The 24351-nt window shown below is 47.2% G+C and overlaps 1 protein-coding gene across 2 annotated transcripts; it reads left to right on the top strand.

The window, feature by feature from the left end:
- The first annotated feature begins 819 nt into the window (after window positions 1–819).
- On the top strand, window positions 820–24351 carry Cpne9 (copine family member 9). 2 transcript variants are annotated; one of them, XM_005364997.3, is made up of 21 exons: window positions 820–1070; window positions 1587–1627; window positions 1735–1781; window positions 1871–1974; window positions 2442–2478; window positions 2705–2707; window positions 2891–2967; window positions 8588–8651; window positions 8764–8867; window positions 9001–9105; window positions 11155–11196; window positions 11495–11570; window positions 11655–11708; window positions 12142–12203; window positions 12751–12797; window positions 13705–13886; window positions 14120–14247; window positions 19791–19893; window positions 20891–20948; window positions 21269–21342; window positions 23957–24351. In XM_005364997.3, exons 1-21 carry the CDS (start codon window positions 1003–1005, stop codon window positions 24140–24142), a joined length of 1662 nt encoding a protein of 553 aa, XP_005365054.1. In that variant the 5' UTR covers window positions 820–1002; the 3' UTR covers window positions 24143–24351. The 2 variants fall into 2 exon arrangements, with proteins under 2 accessions (XP_005365054.1, XP_026643899.1); XM_026788098.1 differs by lacking the exon at window positions 1735–1781 and having other exon boundaries at window positions 1030–1070.

Here is a 24351-nt window from a genome sequence, read left to right on the forward strand (position 1 = left end):
GTCCTGGGATGAAAGATCTGGGCTAATTAATAGAGGGACAGGCTTTTGGGCTACAGAGGCAGCAGTGGACACACATGGAGGGGAGGGGAGTCTGGGTTTTTCGGAGGGGAGGATTGTTTGCTTTTTGAGACAGGATTTCTCAGTATAGCTTTTGGAGTCTATCCTGGAACTCGCTCTGTAGACTAGGCTGGCCTTGAACTCAGATCTCCCTGCCTCTACCTCCCTAGTGCTGGAATAAAGGCATTGCACCAGCACCACCAGACTGGGGGGTCTGCTTTATGAGTGTCAAATTTCAAAGGCATCAAGCTAAGGGTTTCATAGAGTCCTTCACCATTCACTGATCCTCTCACACCTGTCCTGGGATGGAAACCAGGGCTTTGCATACAGTAGACAGTGCTGTCCAATGAGCTATGTCCCCAGAGCCCTGATCTGACAGGCCATCAGTGTGAATACCCACAAGTTACCAAGCCTATTAAAATACCCCAATAGTACCCCAGTAACTACTATTAGGGCCTTAACCAATAATACTGAATAACTTGCTCAAGGTCACATGGATATTAAGGGGATAATGAATCTTCCAGAGAGGAAGGTGGGCCAGGAAGAGGGAAAGGATGTTGAGAGCCCCTAAGAAACGGAGGTGACCAACTCCTACATGCCACCCCAAATGTTTCAGGACCATGGATAGTACTGAGCTTTTCAGCGCTCCCGAGGTGGCTCCAGAGGAAGTGTAGGTCAGATCTGGGGTCTGGGTGAGGTTTCCAACCAGCTCCTGGCTGCTCCAATGGGGCGGGGGCCGCCTGCAGGGCCGGGCGGGGCTGTGCTGCCATCTGGAGCCGCTGCTGCCAGCGGCCACTGTCAGGGCGCGAGCAGCGGAGCGCACACAGGGCTGGAGAGAGCACCGCTGCCTTGGCACATGGGCCGTCCTCACCCCTAGCTCAGGTGGCTGGGGTCTCGCAGCCAACCCCCACCCCTACCCCCGCGACTTTGGCCACTGGACCAGCCATGTCTCTCAGCGGAGCCTCGGAGCGCAACGTCCCGGCCACCAAGATTGAAATTACTGTGTCGTGCCGGTGAGCGGGCCATGCTAGGGAGGGCTTAAGTACTGGCAATGCCCCAGCCCCACACAGCTGTAGGCTCGGTGTGGGCAGGGGGCTAGACCACAGAGGGGGCCACCACAAGCGGGAAACAGAACCAAGGCTGAAGGCGGGAGTCACTGACAGGATGGAAGGGGGGAGGTCTCCCTGGGCAGCCCCACCCTATAAAAGCGGGCTCAAGCCTACCAGCTCAAAAGGTGGGCTGCAGGGATTTCTTAAGAGCTAGACCACAAGGGGCCAAAGTTCTGGGGCGAACCGCCTTCCTGGACCCTTGGAGACAATATGAGCATATATGCAGCCAATTGGCAGAGATTTCTGGTGTTGTCCCGAATGCTGACAGTGTGGACCCCAACACTCACTGGGGATAGTGATAGGGAGGGAGTACGATTTAAACCCCATGTCTCTTCCAGATGCCTAGTTTAGGACTGTGTCAAGGTGGTGGGCTGCAGAATGATGTAGCCCTCTGTCCATCTGTTTGTTGCTTTTCTCTAGAAATCTGCTAGACCTGGACACCTTCTCCAAGTCGGACCCCAGTAAGCGGCTCCAGGGCCTGGAGGAGGAACCCGGGTGTAGGAGCGGGTGGGGCGGTAAGGGGTGCGGGCCGACCTGACGAGCTTCCCTCCCCTGCCCCCACCCGCAGTGGTGGTGCTTCACACGCAGAGCCGGGCCAGCCAGGAGTGGCGGGAGGTGAGTCCCAGAGTCCCAGCCTAGCTCAGGGCCGCTCCCGGGAACCTCCAGCCCGGCTGCCCGTGCTCATCCTCCGTCCCCCCGCCCAGTTCGGAAGAACGGAGGTGATTGACAACACTCTGAACCCAGACTTCGTGCGCAAATTCGTCCTCGACTATTTCTTTGAAGAAAAGCAGAATCTCCGCTTCGATGTGTGAGGCTCCTAGAATCCTGTCTTGGTCTACCGCCCCTCCCCCCAAACCTGGATCAGTTCGGAATTCTGTCTGGTCCCCACCCCCATCCCCACCTTCCTACCTGGCTTCTTCCCCAGGCCCAGGACCCTCGCCAAAGGGCAGCACTCTAGTCTTAACTCCGCCCCCACACCCAGGTTGGCTCCGCCTTAGAAAGGATCCAACCAGTTCCTACCCAACCAAGCCTGACCCGCCACCTAATTTAGCTCCACCTTGACCTTGGGCCCCCTCCCCCACCAAGCCTCCACCTTGGCTTCACCCCAGGCACGACCCTCTCAACCCTTACACACAGGTCCCAAACCAGACCCAGGCTCAACTGGGGTCTACTGCCCCTCTTTTCACCTACAATTTTAACCAAGACTGAACCTAACCTCTTCCAGACTTTCTCTCACCCATCCGCACCCCACACCGGTTCCACTCTCTTTTTCAGGTACAACGTTGACTCCAAAGCCAACATCTCCAAACCGGTAAGCCTGCAGAAACTGGCATGTTGCCTGGGCACCCAGAGAGGCTAACCTGTCAAAGGACTTTCCTCTCCCCCTCCCATCATCCTCCACCAACACACCAGCCCTTCTTAGGTCCTGGCCTCTCTGACCTCCCTCCCACCAACCCCAACCCTAGCTCCTCCCCTGGTCTGCTCCAGCCTTATTCACTGCTGTTCTTCCTTCCCTGCCTACCTCCTGGAACCTGCAGAAGGTAAGAATTTGATTGGGAGCTCATCAAGAAGCAGAAAACATGTGGGGCTTTGGCCCTGGCAATGGCCCTCTGTCACCTGCACTTCAGAGTTATCTTGGTCAAGAGCAGCAGCATCACCGGGTGGGCTTGGTTGGCATTCAGTGCTCCCCCCCCCCATCTGGCTGACTCCCTATCTTGGCACAGGACTTCTTGGGACAAGCGTTTCTGGCCCTTGGAGAAGTGATTGGAGGCCAGGGCAGTCGAGTGGAACGACCTCTTACGTGAGCTGAAGGGAAAAGGTTCCAGGGGAGGGAGGGTCTCTCTGAGTTCACCCTTCCAGCAAGACTGCTGGCAGAATGGCTGGTGGGACTGCAGAGAGTGTCCCAACAGGAGCTTTGCCTAGCTCCCTTACTCCTGTAGAAAGTTGGACTCTGTTCAAATCAATCTCAGGCTGGACCTGTTTCCTCTTCATTCTTTTTCTAAGTTTGATTCGATCTTTAAAGCTTTCTCCCAAGCCCTACTCCATCGGGAAGCTTCCTGGAATAGATCAAATCCTCAGGTCTTGCCACTGTACCCGGGTGCTCACTAGACTGTGCATTAGCCGTGTCCCAAAGCCTTGCCCTGCTTGAGGACCCCCAGATTCTGCCCCTGGACAAGCCGCTGTCTCCCACAGTTTAATGGGCTAAAGTTGCAAAAGTGAGCCAAACTAGTTGGAGGGAGGAGGTGGAAATGAGTGCAAAACAGACAGTAGACATAGTAAACAATATATGGAGAGAGGGATCAAAGAAGAGGGCTGCAGGAGAGCTGGTGGGGGAGACATCATCTTCAGTTATTTGGGCAGCTGGAAGGCTAGTAACCCTGGAGCAGTACCTGAAGGTGAAGAGTGAGCTCTGTAGACATAGAGGAAACAAGCCTAATCAACCTACATCAGAGCAAACTGGCCAGTGTGGGTGGAGCCAAGAGAGGGACAGGGCAGGAGGCAGATTAGGAAGTTCCCAGTCAGGCCCTTTTAGCTTTCACTCTGAGATCCGAGTCTATGTGAGGTTCTGAGCATGAGGAGTGCCATCACCTAACTATGCTGACCACTGGGTTAAGAATAAACCCTATGTGGACAAAGACAGAAGCAGATGGCAGTCAGAAAGCAGCCATTGTACTCCAGGGAGGAAATACAGTGGATGGGAAGCTGGTCAGATTCTGGATGTACTCTGAAGGGGGAGCCAACAGATCCAAAACCCATGAAATACAGGAAGGAAAGGAAGGAAAGGAAGGAAAGGTGGGCCTGCATCCCACCTGGACAACAGGAAAGATGAAACTGTGCTACCAATTGAAATGATTTGTTTGGGGGTTTTGGTTTTAAAATGAGTATACTGCCACGCATGCTGGCCCACCCCTGTAATCCCAGCACTCAGGATGCTGAGGCAGGCAGGTTGCCACAAGTTGGAGACCTGCTTAGGTAACATAGTGAGCTGCAGGCCAGGCTGTGCTACACAGTGAAACTTTGTCTTGTCAGAGAGAGAGAGAAACAGAGGCAGAGAGAAAATCTGAGCCAGTTTGGAGGGACTGATTCAGCATGGACTCGTGTTCTATTAGATTCCAGAGGTTTTTTGTTTGGTTTTTGGTTTTTGTTGTTTTGTTTTGTCTTTCTTGAGACAGGGTTTCTCTATGTAGCCGTAGATATCCTGGAACTCACTTTGTAGACCAGGCTAGCCTCGAACTCACAGAGATTTATTTGCCTGCCTCTGCCTTCCAAGTGCTGGGATTAAAGGTGTGCACCACTACCACCTGGCATAGATTCCAAGTTTTAAGATCAGATTCCCACGCTCACATTGCAAAAAAATAAAATAAAATAAAGATTTAATTTTTTTTTTTTTGAAGAAAGGTACTGGAGTGTAGCTCAGTGGTAGACCATATCCTTAATATGCATGTGGGCCTGAGTTTGATCCCAACACAATAAAAGGAAGAAAGAGGAGAAAGTAGAGAGGGAACCAACAACACTTAATGTTGCTGCAGCTCAAATAAAATAAGAATTGGAAATTACCTTTATATCACTGCTGGCTGACAAGAGGAGGTAGAGGCTAGAGAGTTTTAGAAGGTGGAAAGGGGGCATAGGAGCCAGAGAAATTTCAAGGAATTTTTGCTATAAAGGGAGAAAAAGAGATGTGTATATAGCAGACCTGGGGTCAGGAATAGATTTACAGGGCTGGTGACACGGTTCAGGGGCTAAAAACGTTTGCCACTATACTTGATGACCTACATGATAGAAGGAGAAAACCAAATCCCACAAGTCACACACAATGTAAAATGATGCTCTGTGTAGCCCTACCTGTCCTGGAACTTGCTCTGTAGACCAGGCTGGCCTCAAACTCACTGAGATCCACCTGCCTCTGCCTCCCAAGTGCTAGGATTAAAAGTGTGCACCAGCACTGCCTGGCTTAGATTCCAAGTTTTAAGATCCTAGTAATCCCAGCACTTAGGAGGCTGAGGCAAGTTTTGAGGTTCAAGATAAGCCTGGGCTACATCATGAGAACCTTTCAAGAGAAAAGAGATTTATAATTTTTTAAATTGTTTTTAAATTAGCATGCAGAGTAATGGGCTTCATTGTATCATCTTTGTACCAATATTTAGGTTTGTAGTTTGTGACATGAGAAAAATCTCACCACATTTGTAATTTGAAATGCCTGGGCCAGTAGAGACGGAGACGCTGGTGGAGTAAACGAAAGGGGAAGCCAGGCAGGTGTGGCAGCTCGTGCCTATAACCCTAGCTCTCAAGAACAGGAGGACTGCCATGAGTTTGAGGCCATCCTGGTCTACATAGTGAGTTCCAAGTAATCCTTAGCTATAAAGAATCTCAAAGAAAAAGAAGGAGAGCATCGCTGGTGTCCTCGTGCAGACTAAGAGCGGATGGTAGGATAGTAGCTAGCAGAGGGTGAAGAGTCACGTGACAGCTCATTTATAGCAGCTGTAGGAAGGCTCAGCCATGTGGGTGAAGATGCTGGTGGCAGGGTAGCATGGCGGTGGGTGGACCATCTCTTCTGGTTGCTTCAGTTTTGTCAGCAAGTGGGAAACCAGGTCACTGGCTGAGAGAGGACGGGAGGAGGCCCTGATGCTTGAGGGGAGAAGAGTGACTCTTCTGTGTGACAGAACTGGAGAGAGAGGCCATGAGTGCTCGGTAGGGTCACTGCGCAGTGATAAGGACGAACCTGAGGTTTGTGGCCATGTGTCTGAAATGGAGACTGGTTAGATCATGTGGCCATGCTCTACTGTGTGTGCAGTAAGAGTTAGATAGATTTGGAGTTAAACAGGGCTGCAGTTCTGCAGATTAGTATATTAAAGTCAGAGCAGTGCTGGGAAGGAGGCTGCAGTTCACCCTGGGTGAGAGGCCAAGGAGAGCATGGCAAGGACACAAGGCGATGCAGTCAACAGCTGGTGGTTCACCGTGCTGGGTACAGCTCCATCCACAGCACACACCATCTGTTAAAGTTAGCAGGGTCAGGATTTGAAGGAACTAAAAAAGGTAGCTGGGAGGTGGTGCCACACACCTTTAATCCCCAGATTCAAGAGGCAGAGACAGGTAGATCACTGAGGCCAGTCTCTACAGAGTGATTTCCAGGATGGCCAGGGCTACACAGAGAAACCCTGTCTCAAACACACACACGCGCACGCACACACACACACACACACACACGGAACTAAAAAAGCAATTCTTTTTATTTGTTTATTATCCTTAATTTTGTCATCGTTGTTATTTGAGACAAGGTTTCTCTGTGTAGCCCTGGCTGTCCTCCTGCCACTCACTCTGTAGACCAGGTTAGCCTTAAACTCAGAGATCCACCTGTCTCTGCCTCCCAGTGCTAGGATTAAAGTCATACATCACCATGCCCAGCTGAAACAGTTCATTTTATTTTATCTTGATTTGTTTGTTTGTTTCTCCAAGTCCAGGCTGACCTTGAAGTCTCTTTGTAGAGGAGACTGGCTTTAATTTCTTATCCTGCTGCCGCAGTCTCCCAAATGCTAAGACTGCAGGCATGTATCACTGTATCACATTTTATTATTATTATTTTTTATGAGACAAAGGTTTTTTAATTTTATTCCATGTACATTGGTGTTAGGGTGTCAGATCACCTGGAACTGGAGTCATAGGCAGTTGTGAGCTACCATGTGGGTGCTGGGAATTGAACTCGGATCCTCTAGGAGAGCAGCCAGTGCTCTTAACCGCTGAGCCATCTCTCCAGCCCTGAGATGAGGTTTTTATGTAGCTTTGGCTGTCCTAAAACTTGCTTTGTAGACCAAGCTGGCTGCAAACCTAGATGATCCTCCTGCTGGCTCCTGAGTTACTGATGTTGTAGGTGTGGCTGTCATGCCCAGCTGAGCTCTCTCACTTTAAAGATGGGGAAGTCACACAGCAAGTTAGGGCCAGGACTTGAACCCACAACTCTCCTTTTTTATTTTTTATTTTTTGTTTTTCTGGGTTTTTTGTTTTGTTTTTGGTTTGTTTTGGTTTGATTTTTTGAGACAAGTTTTCTCTGTATAGCTTTGGAGCCTATCCTGGAACTTACTCTGTAGACCAGGCTGGCCTCAAACTCACAGAAATCTGCCTGCCTTTGACTCCTAAGTGCTGGGATTAAAGACGTGTGCCACCATCACTCGGCTCCTTATTTGTAAGGGGGCAGGCATACATGTGCCACAGAGGTCAGAGGAAAACTTGTGGGAGTTGGTCCCCTTCTTCCACCAGGCATGTCCTAGGAATCAAACTCAGGTTGGCAGGCTGGGTAGCAAGTACCTCCATCCCTTTACCTACTAACTCACTTTGCCAGTCCTGGGGATTCTTGGACTAGCTTCCCTGAACACTCTGAATCCCTTAGGGAATCATGATTCATAGGCCTCTATCACAGGGTCCCTTAATGCTTAGGGACCCAGGCAAATCAGGAATGAGGATCCCTGGATCCACTCTTTGTGCACAGGGAAATGTCCCTTTGGAGGGCCAGGAGAGAATAAAGCTTCTTTTGTCTTTTTCATTTTAAGTCCTTTGTTGTTTGGGGAGTAGAGATGGGGTTGTTACTGCTTGCAGTTTGGTCTTTTGTTTTGAGGCATGGTCTTGCTATGTATCCTAAGCTGACCTAGAACTCACTGTGTATCCCAGGCTAGCACCAGGCTCACAGCAATCCTCCTGCCTTAACTTCACATGTGCTAGAATTATAGGCATGTGCTTCATGTCCAGTTATGTTTTGTTTGTTGAGACAGAGTCTGACTTAAGCAGCCTAGGCTAGCCTCAACGTTTCAATCCCCCTTCTCTGGCTTCCTGAATCTTACCTCCCATCTTCAAAAGGCAAAGCAATATTTTGCATTTTGGCGTAAACAGAAATTCCTCTTCTCATTCAGAACTGTCCATAACACTCCACTGTCTATAGCATCTAGCAGGCCACACCCTAGAAGCTCCCCAAGAGCAGAGTCTGGCATATCTGCTGAGTGCCCACTGGCCCCTCCCAATCTAGGACAGTGTTTGGCCTGGGATAGGCAGTCAGGGCTGTTTGAAGAATGCGCCCTTCACATGTACAAGGCTTACAAATCACTTGCCTTCCAGGCACTTGTTCAGATCCTTTTACAGCTGCCTGCCATCCCCATTTCATAGAGAGAAACAATGCCCTACAGGAGTCCAGCAGCTTAGAAACAATAACACACACCTGCAGTCTACTACATGCCTTTGCCACACTGCTGTTAATGTGATACCCCCTCGGCCAGTTTGCAGAAAATCAAAGCAGGCCTTTTCCCACGAGGAGCTACTCAGAATAGAAGTGGGGCATACTTAGGGGACTGTCAGCAAATAGAAAACTGGCCCACAGAAACCCAGACTGATCACCTCAACTCTCCCTTCTTTCTGTAAGGGGCCTTTTCTGCTTCCAGGGGTGTGCCAGGCAAGAAGTGTGGAACCATACTGCTGACTGCTGAAGAGCTCAGCAACTGTCGGGTCAGTGAGGACCACATGCTAGACCACAGACTCCTTCATTTCCCAGAGTCCCTTAACCAGCTGAAGGCTCCAGACTAGCTGGGTCTCAACAGCCCCCTCTATCAATCCTTAGGACATTGCAACCATGCAACTGTGTGCAAACAAGCTGGACAAAAAGGACTTCTTTGGGAAGTCAGACCCTTTCCTTGTGTTCTACAGAAGCAATGAGGATGGCACGTGAGTCACCCCCATACAGCACTGAGGCTAGGAATGAGGTTCATGCTCAAAGAGTGGGAAATCTTGGGGTCCTCTGTAGGTAGTGGTCTCGGTGCCACTCCAAGGAAATTTCCAGTTCCCTGCCTCCCTCCAGGTTCACCATCTGCCACAAGACAGAGGTTGTGAAAAACACACTGAACCCAGTATGGCAGCCCTTCAGCATCCCTGTGCGGGCGCTCTGCAATGGAGACTATGACAGGTCTGACTCAGTATCAGCTGCTCTTTCAGGGGACCAGGACATGAGTGAGGCTCCCTCTGAAAAAAAGGATGAGGTTCCTGAGTCCCAGAATGAGGACTAGTAGGTGAAAGAGCAGGGGAACAAATGAGCAAGCAGATACAAGGATAGATGGTCAGAGGAGCGGCTAAACGGGGAATGGTTGGGTGTGTGGAGAAACTGTGAATGGGCGTATAAAGAAGTGGTGGGTGGGTAGAGGAGAAGATGATGAAAGCATAGAAAATGAACAGAAAATTCGACTGGTAGGTATATCAGCAGACAGAGAGAAGATGGGCAATTAACAAATGGAGATGTGACAGACGAGCATGTAAGAGTTGATGAATGGCTGCAGAGCGGCAGACGCATGAATGGAAAACCAAGCAGAATAGAAAAGGACAGGTAGAATGACAAGTGCATTGATGGCCAGACAGATGAATCATGGATGGATGAAGAGATGATTAGTGGATGAATCAGCTGATGGGTGTGCGTAAAGGAGGTGGCTGACCCAAAGGAACTACTGAGTGTGTGGTACAAAGACTGGTGGGTGAATAGGGCACCTGAATGGTTGCTTATGCAAATGAATGGACAGACGTTAATATGGTTGGGTATTTATTTGAGTAGATAGACAGGTGGGTGCTTGTATGTATTAGAGTTGGTGAATGGTGGGTTGTATGGTTTGATGGGTGAATAAAGGGGTACATTAACAGGTAATTGTATTGTATATGAGTGAACAGATGGCTACATAGTTTGATGGATTGAACTTAATAGATGTGTGAGACAGGGGGCAGAGTCTTTGAATCCAGAAGTGGTGACACATGTTTGTAACCTCAGGACTCAGGAGGTTGAGGCAAAAGGATCTCGAATTTAAGGTTAGCCTGGGCTATCAGCAAGGTTGTTGAAGGAAAGAAGGAAGTTCCAGAAAAAAGGGAGAAAAAGATGAAGTGAGGGTAGGTTAAGTTCTTGGAAAACAGGATATCTGGATAGCTGATCAGGATATCAGCTCAGTAACTTCCTAGCTATGAAATCTTAGCCAAGGTACTTAAATTTCTGGGGTGAGGAGTAGGGGGAGAATATATAGAAACTTTCTTATAAAAACCACGAATAATAGTACTTACAGAGAATATTTGTTACATTAAATGAAACAGTCCGAAAGTGTTAAGAACACTGCCCGGAGTAAAGGGAGATTCAAATGGCAAATACGTGTGGGGTGTGTGGGGTGTGTATGGTGTGTGTGTGTATGTGTGTGTGGTGTGTGGGTATGTTTGGTGTGTTTGATGTGTGTGGTATGTGCGTGGAGTGTGTGATGTGTGTGTGTGGTGTATGTGTGTGTGGTGTGTGGTGCGGTATGTGTGTGGTATGTGTGTGATATATGAGTGGTGTGTATGTACGGTGCAGTATGTGTGTGTGGTGTGTGTGTGTGTGGTGTGGTATGTGTGTGGTGTTTTGTGTTGTGTGTGGTGTGTGTATGATATTTGGTGTGTGTGGTGTGTGTGGTTTGTGTGTGGTTGTGTGGTGTGATGTGTATGTGTATGTGATGTTGTGTGGTGTTGTGTGGTATGTGTGTGGTGTGTATGTGTGTAATGTGTGTGTGTGGTGTATATGGTGTGATGTGTGTGTGGTGTGCATGGTGTGATATGTGTATGATGTGGTATGTGTGTGGTGTGTTTGTGGTGTGGTGTGTGAGGTGTGTGTAGTGTGTATGATGTGTGTGGTGTGTGTGTGGTATGTGTGTGGTGTGTGTGTGATGTGTGTATGGTGTGTGTGATGTGTGTGTGGTGTTTGATGTGTGGTATGTGTGTGTGTGGTATGTGTGTGGTGTTTGATGTATGTGGTGTGTGGTGTGTGTGTATGTGTATATGTGTGTTTTCCATAACAACAGTAGTAACAAGGTCAGGTATGTGCATGAGCTGAATGAAAGGTGGAAGTTTGAAAATGAGCAGCCGACAGGACAGATGGATGGGGGAAGTGGCTGGGGTGTCCTGGGGTTTGGCATGTACACACAGCCCATGTTCGGATTTATCATGTGCATTTCAGAACAGTGAAGATTGACGTGTATGACTGGGACCGAGATGGAAGGTAGGTGCATGAGCTGATGTGCTCTTTCTCCTGTGGTCACTAGAGCAGTTCCTGGACCATGTGGTTCATTCACTAGGAACCTCAAAGCAGCTCTGGGAGCCAGAAGGGTGAAGGCAGACACACAGCTGATCTGCTAGATAGCTCTCTAGTACACTGTCTTCCAGCTTTTTCTTCCCCATCTAGCCTCACCCCCACTGTCCTGTAGCCCAAGTTAGGAACTCAGGCAATAAAAGCTCTAGGGTTCTGCTCTGGCTCAGTACCAGCAGCTGCTGCTTACCCACCCATGGCCTCATTGCAGCCATGATTTCATCGGCGAGTTCACAACCAGCTACCGGGAGTTGAGCAAAGCCCAGAATCAGTTCACAGTGTATGAGGTGAGGGCATGGCCCTGTTATTTTGCCAAGTGCTCTGTCCTGGGCAGCTGGGTATAATTGTCACTGTGACCATCCAATACTTAGGTACTTAACCCTCGGAAGAAATGCAAGAAGAAGAAATATACCAACTCGGGGACCGTAAGTATTCCCTGGACTCGGGCCTCCCCAGTCCTTCTGTTTTTAATCAGTGGTGACATGCTTGACAAATAACGGAGGCAGGACATCTAGGGGCACAGATCATCTAGGACAGTAACACTGAGGATAAGGTGACACCACTGAACTTTTTGTTGTTGTTGTTGTTTTCTCACCCAGAAAAATTTCCTACCCTACTTTTGCAGGATTAAAAAAGTACCTTAGTTGCATTTCCAAATTTAAAATGCTTTCAGAATCCAGGATGCACCTGACAGCTTCTCCCTTTACTCTTTCAGAGACTAAGCAGGGTGGGAGCAGCTGGGCAGGAGTGGACACACATGTCCCATCATGCACTTTTCTCCAAAGCTGTACTAGGTTCCCTCTCTTGCCACCTCAGCTGTGCTTGCAAAAGTGACAGGCTGCCTCTTGTATTCCACAGGTGACACTCCTTTCCTTCTCTGTGGACTCAGAATTCACTTTTGTGGATTATATCAAAGGAGGGTGAGTCATGACCAAGCCAGCAATGAGTTCTCTCACTTGTGAATGGGCAGGGCCCACTGAACTTTGCTTCTCTGAATTTCACTTTTCTCCTATGTAAAATAGGTATTTTAGTTATTATTTCAGGACCATAGTATTACTTACATTAAACTACACACAGTACCCTAGTCATGAAAATAATTCCTTAAGCCAGGCGGCGGTGGCGCACGCCTTTAATCCCAGCACTCGGGAGGCAGAGGCAGGCGGATCTCTGTGAGTTCAAGACCAGCCTGGTCTACAGAGCTAGATCCAGGACAGGCTCCAAAGCCACAGAGAAACCCTGTCTCGAAAAACCAAAAAAAAAAAAAAAAGAAAAAGAAAATAATCCCTTAATTCTGCAAAGTGTGATGCATGGACCACCACCAGTAGCAGCAGCAGTATTTGGTACTTTGTTGATGCCATCAAGACTGCCTGGATTACCATCTGCAATTTAACATGGATTTATGCTTGGGAAATACTGATGTTGTGGGTATTGGTCCCTCAGTAACCAACCCATCTACTTCTCCACTAGGACACAGTTGAACTTCACAGTAGCTATTGACTTCACTGCTTCCAATGGTGAGACATGGGTGAGACTGTGGGAATGGGCAGAGTCTAAGGGATTCTTTAAAGACTGGTCTAGATTCCTACCTGGGTGAAGACTTTAACTACCCAAAAAGCTACACTACGTAAAGCCAATCCAGGATGGCACTTGAACAGGTGTGATGGAGGGAAAGTACTGGGTGCCAATGTAGGCAGAGGGTACAAGAATATGATGGGTATCTAATCAGGTACGGTTGAAAGGCTAGCTTGCTCTATTAGCCAGAGAGGAAATGTACAGCGTGGGAGAAAAACAGAGTTATCAGGAGAGGATGAACAGATTGGTGGGTAGGTACTTACCAGGATAAATTAATAGGTAGTGAATGATTAATGAATGGACAGATAAATGAATAAATCATGGGGAGAAGGATTTGTGAATGAGTGCACTAAGGGGCATGTAGGGGTGTGTGTGACTGCACAGGCAGACAGCTGTTGTTTTAGGTTAAGGAAGTAACAGGTAAGTGCATTAGCTAGGAGAGTCTGGCAGGGGAACGGATCCATATGAACAGAGAATGGAATAGACAGGGATGGCTGAATAGTCAGAATATCATAAAGATGGAAAGGAAGAGAAATGACAGGTGAGCAGGAGGCTGGCTGCATGGATGGGTAGATAGACAGGATGATACAAAAGCCGATGGATAGAAATGAGTAAATAGGTTGAAAACTGAATTTGCTGCCTGGCAGATGGGTTGGAGGATGTATGGGTAGACAGATGAGCGTGTAATACAGCATATAAAACATAGAGAAACAAGTGAGGGTTTCAAGAGGGGTATATGAACAGATGATGGAGTCACACACAGAATGAGGGAGTCCATAGGTACAGGTGGCTGGACACATACAAGGACGAGCAGGTGACTGTGAGGTCTGAGCTCCTGTGTCTCTACAGGGAACCCCCTGCAGCCCACCTCACTACACTACATGAGTCCCTACCAGCTCAGCGCCTATGCCATGGCCCTCAAGGCAGTGGGAGAGATCATTCAGGACTACGACAGTGACAAGCTCTTCCCAGCCTATGGCTTTGGAGCCAAGCTGCCCCCAGAGGGGCGAATCTCTCACCAGTTCCCCCTGGTACAGTATGGGCCAGAGCCTACACTCAGTGCCCCTCAGATGGATGACTGCTGTTAATGTGTTGTGAAGGGCAAGAGCCAAGGAGGGCCTATGACATGGTGACAGGACAAGGAGATGGGGCAGTGTGGAGAAGAGCATGCAAGGGTCTAGGGTGGGAGTGAGCTGGGATCAGAGTGCCCCTGAGTGTCCTCTCTGTGGGCTTAACTGGGCTGAACCTCATGTTTTTTTGGCAGAACAACAATGATGAGGACCCCAACTGTGCAGGTATTGAGGGCGTGCTGGAGAGTTACTTCCAGAGTCTGCGCACAGTACAGCTCTACGGGCCCACCTACTTCGCTCCTGTCATCAACCAGGTGGCCAGGTAAGAGGATTGGGTGGCAGTGGGGGGGGGGAATGATTGGACCCAGACACAGGCAGACACACTGAGTGAACTTAGACTTTGGAGAGAAGGGGAAGCATTCAGTGTACAGTGATCCAGGACCTGGTACCAAGATGGTACTCTGCCTGTGCTTAGAAAAAGTATCAAGAAGCATCCTTAGCTGCTGCTTGAGAGCCACATCCCAGGCCACAAGGTGGTCTCGATGGCCTTGACTTTGTCTAAAAGAGAAGAAGAGCTTGTGGGGCAGTGGTGAAGGCACCAGCTTTGCTACAAGACATAGCTGTCAACTTGGCACTAACCAGGTGACCTTAAGTAACTTGTTTTGTTTTTATTTTTCTTTTCTTTTCTGAAAAAGGGTCACATAAAGGCCAAACTGTTCTGGAATTTGCTATGTTGGCAAGGCTGCCCTTGAATTCCTGATCCTCCTGCCTCCACCTCCTAAGTGCTGGGATCGTAGGTGTGACACTACTATGCCAGCTAGTTTAGCCTCTGTCTTAGCCATTGTTCTATTGCTGTGACCATAACCAAGGAAACTCTTACCAAAAAAAGCATTTATTGGGGACTTGATAATAGTTCTAGAAGTCGTCCATTATCTTCATGGCAGGGAGCACGGCATGGCAGCACACAGGTGGACGTGGTACTGGAGAAGTAGCAGAGACTTCTACATCTTAATCCACAGACACACAGAGAGACGTGCTTGCCCTGGTGTGGGCTTTTGAAGCATCTAAGCCCATCCCCGGTGACACATTTTCTCCAACAAGGTCACACCTCCAAGGCCACATCTCCTCCAACAAAGCAACCCCTCCAATCTTTCAAGTCCTTTCAAATAGCCACTCCCTGATGATAAACATTCAAATATATAAGCCTGGGGGTGGGGGACATTCATTCAGCTCACCACTGGCTCTTTTTGTTTGTTTGCTTTTAGGTTTGTTTGTTTGTTTGTTTGTTTGTTTCAAAGACAGGGTCTCAGTGTGTAATCCTGGTTTTCCTGAAACTCACTGTGTAGACCAGGTTGACCTCAAACTCACAGAGATCCACCTGTCTTTGCCTTCTGAGTGCTGGGATTAAAGGCATGTGCCACCATTGCCTAGCTCTCTACCTTCTTTTTGTCTGTCTCTGTTTGGTACAAGATCTCACTATATCTATCCCCGTATAGAGTCCAAGCGATCAGCCTACTCCAGCCTTCTAAGTGCTGCCATGACAGGCATGCAACACTATACCCAGTAATATTAGCTTACTTGCGGAGTTATTATGAGGTTAGGTAGCAAAAAAGTTATTAGATAATGATGTAAGAGGTAACAGCATAGCATCTGACCCACAGAAGGTACAGATTAGATTTAAAACTATGCAAAATTTCAGAATAAACACAAGCAATGAATGAAAACCCAGATTTACCAGTCAGTTGTGTGGCACACCTTTAATCCCAGCACTTGGGAGGCAGACACAGGCAGATCTCTGTGAGTTTGAGGCCAGCCTGGTCTACAACCACATGGTGGCTCACAACCATCTGTAATGGGGTCTGGTGCCCTCTTCTGGCTTGCAGGCATACACACAGACAGAATATTATATACATAATAAATAAATAAATATTTTTTGAAAAGAAGTAAATGCAGAAATGGTGGCACACACTTATAATTATGAGCCAAGGCAGGATGACCTCAAACTCAAGGTCAGCCTGGGCTACATATAGACATCCTGTCTCAAAAACAAGACAAATTAACCATTACACACTGAATAAAAGAGATCTAGCTAAGGGGTCTGGAGAAATGACTCAGCAGTTAAGAGCACTTACAGAGGTCCTGAGTTCAATTCCCAGCAACCACATGGTGGCTCACAACAATCTATAGTGGGATCTCTATATCTCTATATCATAAAGGCATACATGCAGATAGAGCACTCATCCACATTAAATAACCAAGCAAGCAAATAAATAAATCTTTTTTAAAATATTTATTTATCAGCACTTGGGAGGCAGAGGCAGGCGGATCTCTGTGAGTTCGAGACCAGCCTGGTCTACAGAGCTAGTTCCAGGACAGGCTCCAAAATCACAGAGAAACCCTGTCTCAAAAAACCAAAAAAAAAAATTATTTATTATGTATACAATATTCTGTCTACATGTATGCCTGCAGTTCAGAAGAGGGCACCAGACCCCATTACAGATGGTTGTGAGCCACCATGTGGTTGCTGGGAATTGAACTCAGGACCTCTGGAAGAGCAGTCAGTGCTCTTAACCACTGAGCCATCTCTCTAGCCCCTAAATAAATCTTTAAAGCAATCTAGCTAAAAAAATGAGTCTCAGAAAGCTTGGAAGTAAAAGAATGGGGGAAAGACAATAAATGCAGGTTGTGGGTGTACTCAGTTGTTAGAGAGCTTGCCTCGCCTGTAGGAAGCCCTGGGTTCAATCCTCAACATTCCATAAACTAGCACGGGGAAGTAGAGTCAGAATGATTAGAAGTTCAGGTTCTTCTGAAGCTACAAAGTGAGTTCAAGGACAACATGGGCTACAAGTGACCTCATCTCAACAAAAAAAAGTAACAACAAAAATATATGGTTAAAGGCTTTTTAGTAAACTTCCCATTCCCTATAGAAGACTGGATTACTTTCTGGTGTATAATGAGGATATTAGTTACTTTAATTGTAAAACTAACATAATATTCTTGCAGAAAACATTAAGGTCAGGGAAATGAAAGTTTTACATAAAAGCAGGGCATAGTGGCACACACCTTAAGTCCCAGCACCTGGAAAGCAGAGACAGGCAGATCTCTGTGATTTTGAATCAGCCTGGTCCACATAGTGAGTTCCAGGTTAGCTAGGACTACACAGAGAAATCTTCTCTCAAAACAAACAATAAAGGAAAACTAAAAATGGAACATGTTACAATCAAATCACATATAATATTTCACAAACAATTTTTGACACAAATTTTGGAATCTGTTCATTTCTGTTATTGTTATTAAACAGAATTCTTAGACATTATCTTGGGCAACTACACTGATTCATTCACTCATTTATTTAATAAACATTCATTTAAGGACGATTCTATCAAAAGTGTAGATTCTGGAGTAGAGTTAATACATCAGAGCTCACTTTTACTCCTCTCCCTCTCCTTCTCTCCCTCTCTCTCCCTCCCTCTCCCTGAGACAGGGTCTCCTGTATCCCAGACTGCAGCCTTCTGATCCTCTGCTTTTCTGCCTTCCAGTGTTGGGATTGCAGGTGTGCACCACTATACTCACTGTATGTGGTGCTGGGATCAAACCCCCGGCCTAGTGTGTGCTAGACAAGCTACCAACTGAGCTATTAGATCCAGCACATTGGTCATACAGTGTCATACACTGGCTTTGTGGCTTTGGTCAGTTCTCTTACCACTCTGTAAAATGAGAATGCTAAGAATACTTACAATGCACGGTTGTTATGAGGACTCGTTAGCATACGTCAAGCACTCACAAAAGTGCTTGCCCTTGGTAAGTGCTATAACAGTAATTATTGCTGTTCCTATTATTATCATTGCCACTATTCAAAGGGCAGCTGCTGTGTGCTCAGTGCTCTGCTGGGGCACTGGGGACTCACAGATGAATCGGATTTAGTCCTTGCCCTCGGGAGCTCCCGCCTTGGTGCAGGAGACAGAAATATAAATAAATCATCACTTCTGTAAGGCAAAGCTCCCCAGAAATTTCTAGCAAGTTGCCTGGTGGCAAAAGTAAGACATTACACTCCCTGGGGGTGTTGGGGGGAGATGGAGGGCACAGCTGAAAGCAGTCAGACTGTGAGGGACTTTGAAGTCCAGTGTTTGATCTTACAAATGCATGCAAACTTTCTATTCTTCTCCCATTGTGTCTGTGTTTGCTCTAATTACTTTTTTTTTTTAAAAAAAAAAAGGAGCTTTGAGTGTACTTGATTCACTGGCTTCATCTACACACAGGACAATTCATTTTTAAATCCCCCTCAATACCCTCAGGGTTTGAAGACCCTCTTGGAGAAGCAGAACACCCATCTCAAAGGATGGGGCTGCAACCTAGAAGATAGGAGTACAGGTTACAGCACAAGGCTGCTCAGCCAGGTCTCCAGGGCAAGCTGGCCTTCATCAGCAGAGGGCTAGTCGGCCTGGCAGTGTTGACAGCCTGCGAAAGCACTAAGTGACAAGTTTGGGAGATGCTGGGTGCCCAGATGTAATGAAGACAGGTGATCACTTGGGGAAGTGTGCAGGACAGGCCAGGGCAGACACACGTGCTCACCAGCTTCTTTTACCCTGGAGACTGCTGCTTAGTGTTTCTGAACTTCAGCTTCCTCGTTTTAAAAATAGGATAAGCTAGGTGAGGTGGTGTACACCTGTAATCCCTGCAACTAAGAGTCCATGGCAATGGGATTGTTGAGAGTTTAGAAGCCAGCCCGTATAACTATTCTGTATAGTCCAGAGAATGATCTACAGTAGCCAGACTTTTGATTTGGAATGAGTTTATTATTAAGTAAATAGCAAAGTGGGTGGATGTTATGGTCTGAGCCTTTAGAGGCAGGTAGATCTCTGTGAGTTCAAGGACAGTTGGATCTACAAACTGAGTTTCAGGCCAGATGGGGTACCTGGTGAGATCCTGTCTCAAACAGCAATACAAAAAAAAAAAAAACAATCACAAACAAACAAATAAAACACACAAACAAAAGCATATACAGCAAGCAAAATTCTTCCTGGGTGCATGCTTAGCACAAAGCTCTGTTACCTCTGTTACCACACAGAGCAGGTTACAGTGACTATCTGTGGAGTGAGCAAGGTGATAAAAGGTAGCACGAGGCCAGACCTCCCATGAGCATGGGCTAGGATGCAGGAGTGCACAGGGCCTTCCGCAGCCACACCCACTCTGGACCTCACACACCTGCAGAAGCATCTGACTCTGCACTGTCACCATGCCTTTCTCAATCTTCTGAGACCAGGGTAAGCACCAGCACTGCCTAAGAAAATGTCCTATAGTGATGGAAGTGACCTACATCTATGCTCGCCAATATAGTATTCAGCAGTCACATATGGAAAGGGAGCCCTTAAAGGTAACTAGAGTGACTAATGATGGAGTTTTTCATTTAGTTTAACTTAGTTGATTTAAATCTTCATATACACATGTAAATAGGGACAATGCATTTGGCAGCACAGATCAGTTGTTTCCAGGTCACTTAGGATGTGAGACAGAGGTTGGGGGGCCAGGTAAAGTAAGTGGGTAGACTGAGGATGTCTGAAGTCCTTTTCTGGATTCAGAGATAGATGAGAGAGGAAAGAGGGTGCTGATCCACTTGGTGAATCATTACTGTGATCCAGCAAATGAGAGGTGGAAGCAGGCAGGAGGATTAGTTAGTGTCTGCTTCAGTTACAAGAGTGACCCTATCTTAAAATTAGATACAAAATGGAGAGATGACAGGCAAGGGCCACAGTCAGGTCCAAAGACTGTGGGATCCAGAAGCCCATATGGTGGCTACTACTCTTATGGTGGCTGTAGAAGCTGGGACTCTCTGGTGGCCCCTGCATACCTTGGTCTCTCATGCAGGGCTGCAGCCAAGATTTCAGATGGTTCCCAGTACTACGTTCTGCTCATTATCACTGATGGCGTCATCTCCGATATGACACAGACCAAAGAGGCCATTGTCAGTGTGAGTCTGAGGAGGAAGGCCTGGGAGGGAAGGGTCACTGTCCATATTGTGAAGAGGCTGAGATGTTTACTCCATGTGTATCCTAACAACTTCACCTGCCAGTTTCAGAGATGCCTGGGGCACAAAGAACACTTGCTTGTGACTCTCTAGGTCCCAGCATGATGCCACCAGATAAACCCTCTAAGGAAACAACTGAAGCAATGCTAGTCTTTTACAATCAGCCAAGAAGCATGCCTGCCCTTTGTCCCGGGAGGGCAGAACCCCTTTTATGTTATTTTTTATCTGCTTTTAATTTTCGTTTTGTGACAGGGTCTTACTATATAGATCCCTATATAGCCTAGACTATCCTGAATAATGGCAATCTTTCTGCCTCTTTCCAAGTGCTGGGGCTATAGGTGTGAGCCACCATGCCTTACTAGTTTTGTTTGTTGGTTTGCTGGATTTAGAGGGTTGTTTGTTTGGTTTTGGGTCCAGGTCTATGTAGCTCGAGCTGGCCTGGAACTAGCTATAAAGACCAAGCTGCTCTTGAAATCACATGATCCTCCTGCCTCTCCCTCCTGAGTCTTGGAGAACAGGCATGATATACTGTGCCTAATGTGGCTATTTTGCTGTCATTAGGGTTTGTTTTTGTTTTTTTTGTTTTTTCATGATAGGGTCTTACACTGTAGCTCAGACTGGCCTAGAATTCATTATTTATTCATTATTTAACCCATGCTGCCTCAGTCCCATGTGTGTTAAGATTATACATGTCACCATGTCTGGCAGGAAAACCTTTTTTAAATGATACTGGAAATATTCAAGGTCAGCATGAACTACAGAGTGAAACTTTGTCTCAAATATACAAACAAGATAATGGATATAAATCAACTAGCTATATGTTCTACCCAAAAGCACCTGTTATGCATTCTGAGATAATCTGGAAAAAAAGTATCAGTATCTTTGCCCACAGGAGCACGTGACTCACACAGTCACTGCTCTGTCACTGCTCTCCCCACAGGCCTCCTCACTGCCCATGTCTATCATTATTGTCGGCGTTGGACCTGCTATGTTTGAGGGTGAGTAGGAACTGGAGAGAACAGGAGGGATCTAGGCATTAGGCCCTCCTCACAGACAAGACAGACTGGCACCTTGGTGAACTCAAACATGTTTCCTCTCCATAAACATGGCTGCTGATGTTAACACTTTCCTCTGCCTTCCCAGAATGGGACATGCAGGAAGGAAAGCATAGTAAGGACAATGATAACAATCCCACACCACTGTGGAGTGCAAGCATCAGATCTCCCCATGAGGACTCTGAAGGGCTCTAATGGGGAAGGGGCAGAATGAGTTGGAGTTGAGAGACCTATCCAATGATGCCTGCCTGTCTATTCTGCAGCAATGGAAGAACTGGACGGTGATGATGTACGTGTGTCCTCCAGGGGACGCTATGCAGAGCGGGACATCGTTCAGGTAGCCCTGAGAGTAGTGAAAGCCAAGAGAAATAAGGGGAAGGAAAGGCTCCCAAGGAGCCACTCCCCTTACTCTTTCCTAGTCACTTCCTGTCTCCCCTCACTCTTTAAAACCTTCCTCACTCAAAGAGCAAGTTCCTTTTTTCGTTTGTTTGTTGTTGTTTTACTTATGAGACAAGATATTGTTAGATAGCACAAGCTGTTCTGGAACTCCTGATCCTCCTTCCTCAGCCTCCAGAGTACTGGATTTACAGTACTGCAACATCACACCAGGTTCTGAACAGTTCTTTTAGGGTGGATTAAGCGGGTTGCTGTTATTCTGAGGTTGTCGGTCCAGGAGGGCCAAGTCTTGGCCCTCTAGCGGAGACGACCGGTATTACACAGACCAAGAAGCAAATGCTGCTGTTGTCAGCAACAGTTGTCAGGGAAGGCTTCTGTGAGGCTGTGATGTGGACATCGAGGTGAAACCTGAGGAAGGTGTCAGCTTCACAGGCAGAGAAGGAGCATGTAAGACCTGCCAGAGGCTCAGACCAGGCTAGCAGGAGGATCTGGCATGGTGAATATCTGAGGTTTGATGGTCAAAATTCATTCTTAATGATGTATCCATCCATGTATTTATTGTTTGTTTCATTTTGTTTTGTTTTAGATAGAACCTCACTATATAAGGAACTTCCTATGTAGCCCTGGCTAGCATAGAGTTCATGGCAACCCTACTGCTTCAGCCTCCTAAGTGCTAAGATTATAGATGTTTGCCATCATGCCCAGCTCAAACTACATTGTAAAAGGACTTCTCTGGCTGTTGCCCTGTGGTGTGCTGTGGTAGGGCCAGGGAAAAGCCAGGAATCCATTAGCAAGCAGCAAGGATGACTGGGGATGCGTGGAGACAGAACAGTGATCATGGTCAGAAGTAGCCAATTAAAGATGTGTAGAGGCTGGGAGGCAGTTCCATTGGTAGAGTACTTGTCTAGTCTGCATGAGGCCTGGGTTTGATCTCCAGCACTGCATAAACCAAGTATGTGCCGGCAATCCCAGCACTCAGGAGGTGGACACAGAAGGCTAAGAAGTCAAGGTCAGATCAGTGAGATGGAGGCATTAAATGTACTTGCTAAGCAAGCCTGATGAAGTGGGTTAGATTCTAGGGATCCCATGTTAGGGGAGAACCCACTCTAAAAGTTGTCCTCTGTCATCCACAAGTGCACCGTAGCACACTCATGTCTGCATTTACACATGCACACTGAATACATAAAATAATAATAACAATTATAAATATTTTTTCAAATTTCAAGGCCATTTTGCTATACAGTGAGTTCAAGGCCAGAGTGGGCCTGTATGAAACCCTGCTGGAAACAAAGAAAAATGTTTAAGAGCTGTGCATGGAAGTGTGTATGTGTATACCTGAAATTCCTGTATTCAGAGGCTAAGGGAGGAAGACTAAGAATCCAATGCCAGCCTAGGTTATCTCAAAAGAATAACAAAACAAAATAAGATACTTACGAACCTGTTACAAGACTTGATGACTTGTTAAGACAGTGATAAGGAATTGAATGGCAACTTCAAGAATTAGTCTTAGTTTTCTAGTGAGAGATGTCCCACTGACTGGGTGGGGGAAGCCAGAGGAGGGGATAGAGGAAGACAATCTGGTATTCAGATCTGGTAACACTGGGCTTGGGGGATCTATGATAACCGAATAAAGAAGTAGTGTTAGCAACTAAACATGTGGTTCTGGGTCAGGATCAGGCAAAGTGGTTACAGCCCTAACTAGTTAGGAGGCTGAGACAGGAGGATCACAACACAGTGAGATCTCATCTTGAAACAAAACAAAATAAGAAGCCAAGGATAAAGGTAAATATGGGGCCCCAGGAGGTAATTCCTCCTTTTTACTTTTCCCTCCTTTTACCTACCTTCTTTCCCAGGCAAACTGTTCCTCCCCTTCCAATTGCAACAACTTTCCCTCCCTCCCACGGTCCACTCACTCTTTCCGAGCACTCAGGAGGCAAAGGCAGGTGGATCTCTCTGAAGCCAGCCTAGTCTACATAATGAGCAGCTAGGGCTACATAGAGAGACCCTGGAGAGGAGAGAATGATTTCTGAGCACAGGAAGACCCAAAGGAATGGGAGCTGAGATGGAGTACAGCTTCCAGAAAAGTAGAAGAAAAGAGTGTGGTGTTAGGCGTGGGATTTGGGCTGCAAATGTGGTCCAATGGTAGAGAGCTTGCCTTGTATACACAAGATCCTGGGTTAAAGCCCCAGCACCCCACACAAAGAAGCAGGATGTAGCCAGAAAGATGGCGTTCAAGTGTAGGGAAGCTAAAGAGACTCTCAGCAAGACAAAGACTGAAAATTATCACCCACTGCACTGATTTAGTCTTATAGGGCTATTAATGACATTAGCAAGAGTAATTTCAGCACTGTGTGAAGTCCAATGAAAATGAATTGAGGGTGAATAGAAAGTGGGGTAGGGATAGAGTGGGTGGAAAAAACAGATGTAGAAAACAGTTCAATAGTAAGGGAGAAGAACAGTGATACTTGGAAAGAGATGTTAGGGATCAAAGATGAAACTTGCGTGCTTCCCACTCTCTTGGCCAGAACGCAAAACTCCTTTCTTGTCTGTCCCAGTTTGTACCCTTCCGAGATTATGTGGACCGATCGGGGAACCAGGTGCTGAGCATGGCACGACTGGCCAAGGATGTGCTGGCTGAGATTCCTGAGCAGCTGCTGTCCTACATGCGCACCAGAGATATCCAGCCGCGGCCTCCACCCCCGGCCAACCCCAGCACAGCCTCAGCCCCAGAGCAGCCCTGAGGATTCCACACATCCAATGCTTAGCAGTCTGCTTACCTGCCCACCTACTGGAAGCTAAAGGCACCTGGGGAGAGATCTGGACCTCCCCAGAAGAGCCAGCTAGGTTGATCAGTGCTGGCTGACAAGCTTTCTGCCCCCTGACTACAGAAAGGCCTGGCATGATCACCACCTACCTGCCTCATGCCAATAATAAAGCTGATCTTACTCCA

This window comes from Microtus ochrogaster, unplaced genomic scaffold (assembly GCF_000317375.1).
Source record: "Microtus ochrogaster isolate Prairie Vole_2 unplaced genomic scaffold, MicOch1.0 UNK1, whole genome shotgun sequence".
Lineage (NCBI taxonomy): Eukaryota > Metazoa > Chordata > Mammalia > Rodentia > Cricetidae > Microtus > Microtus ochrogaster.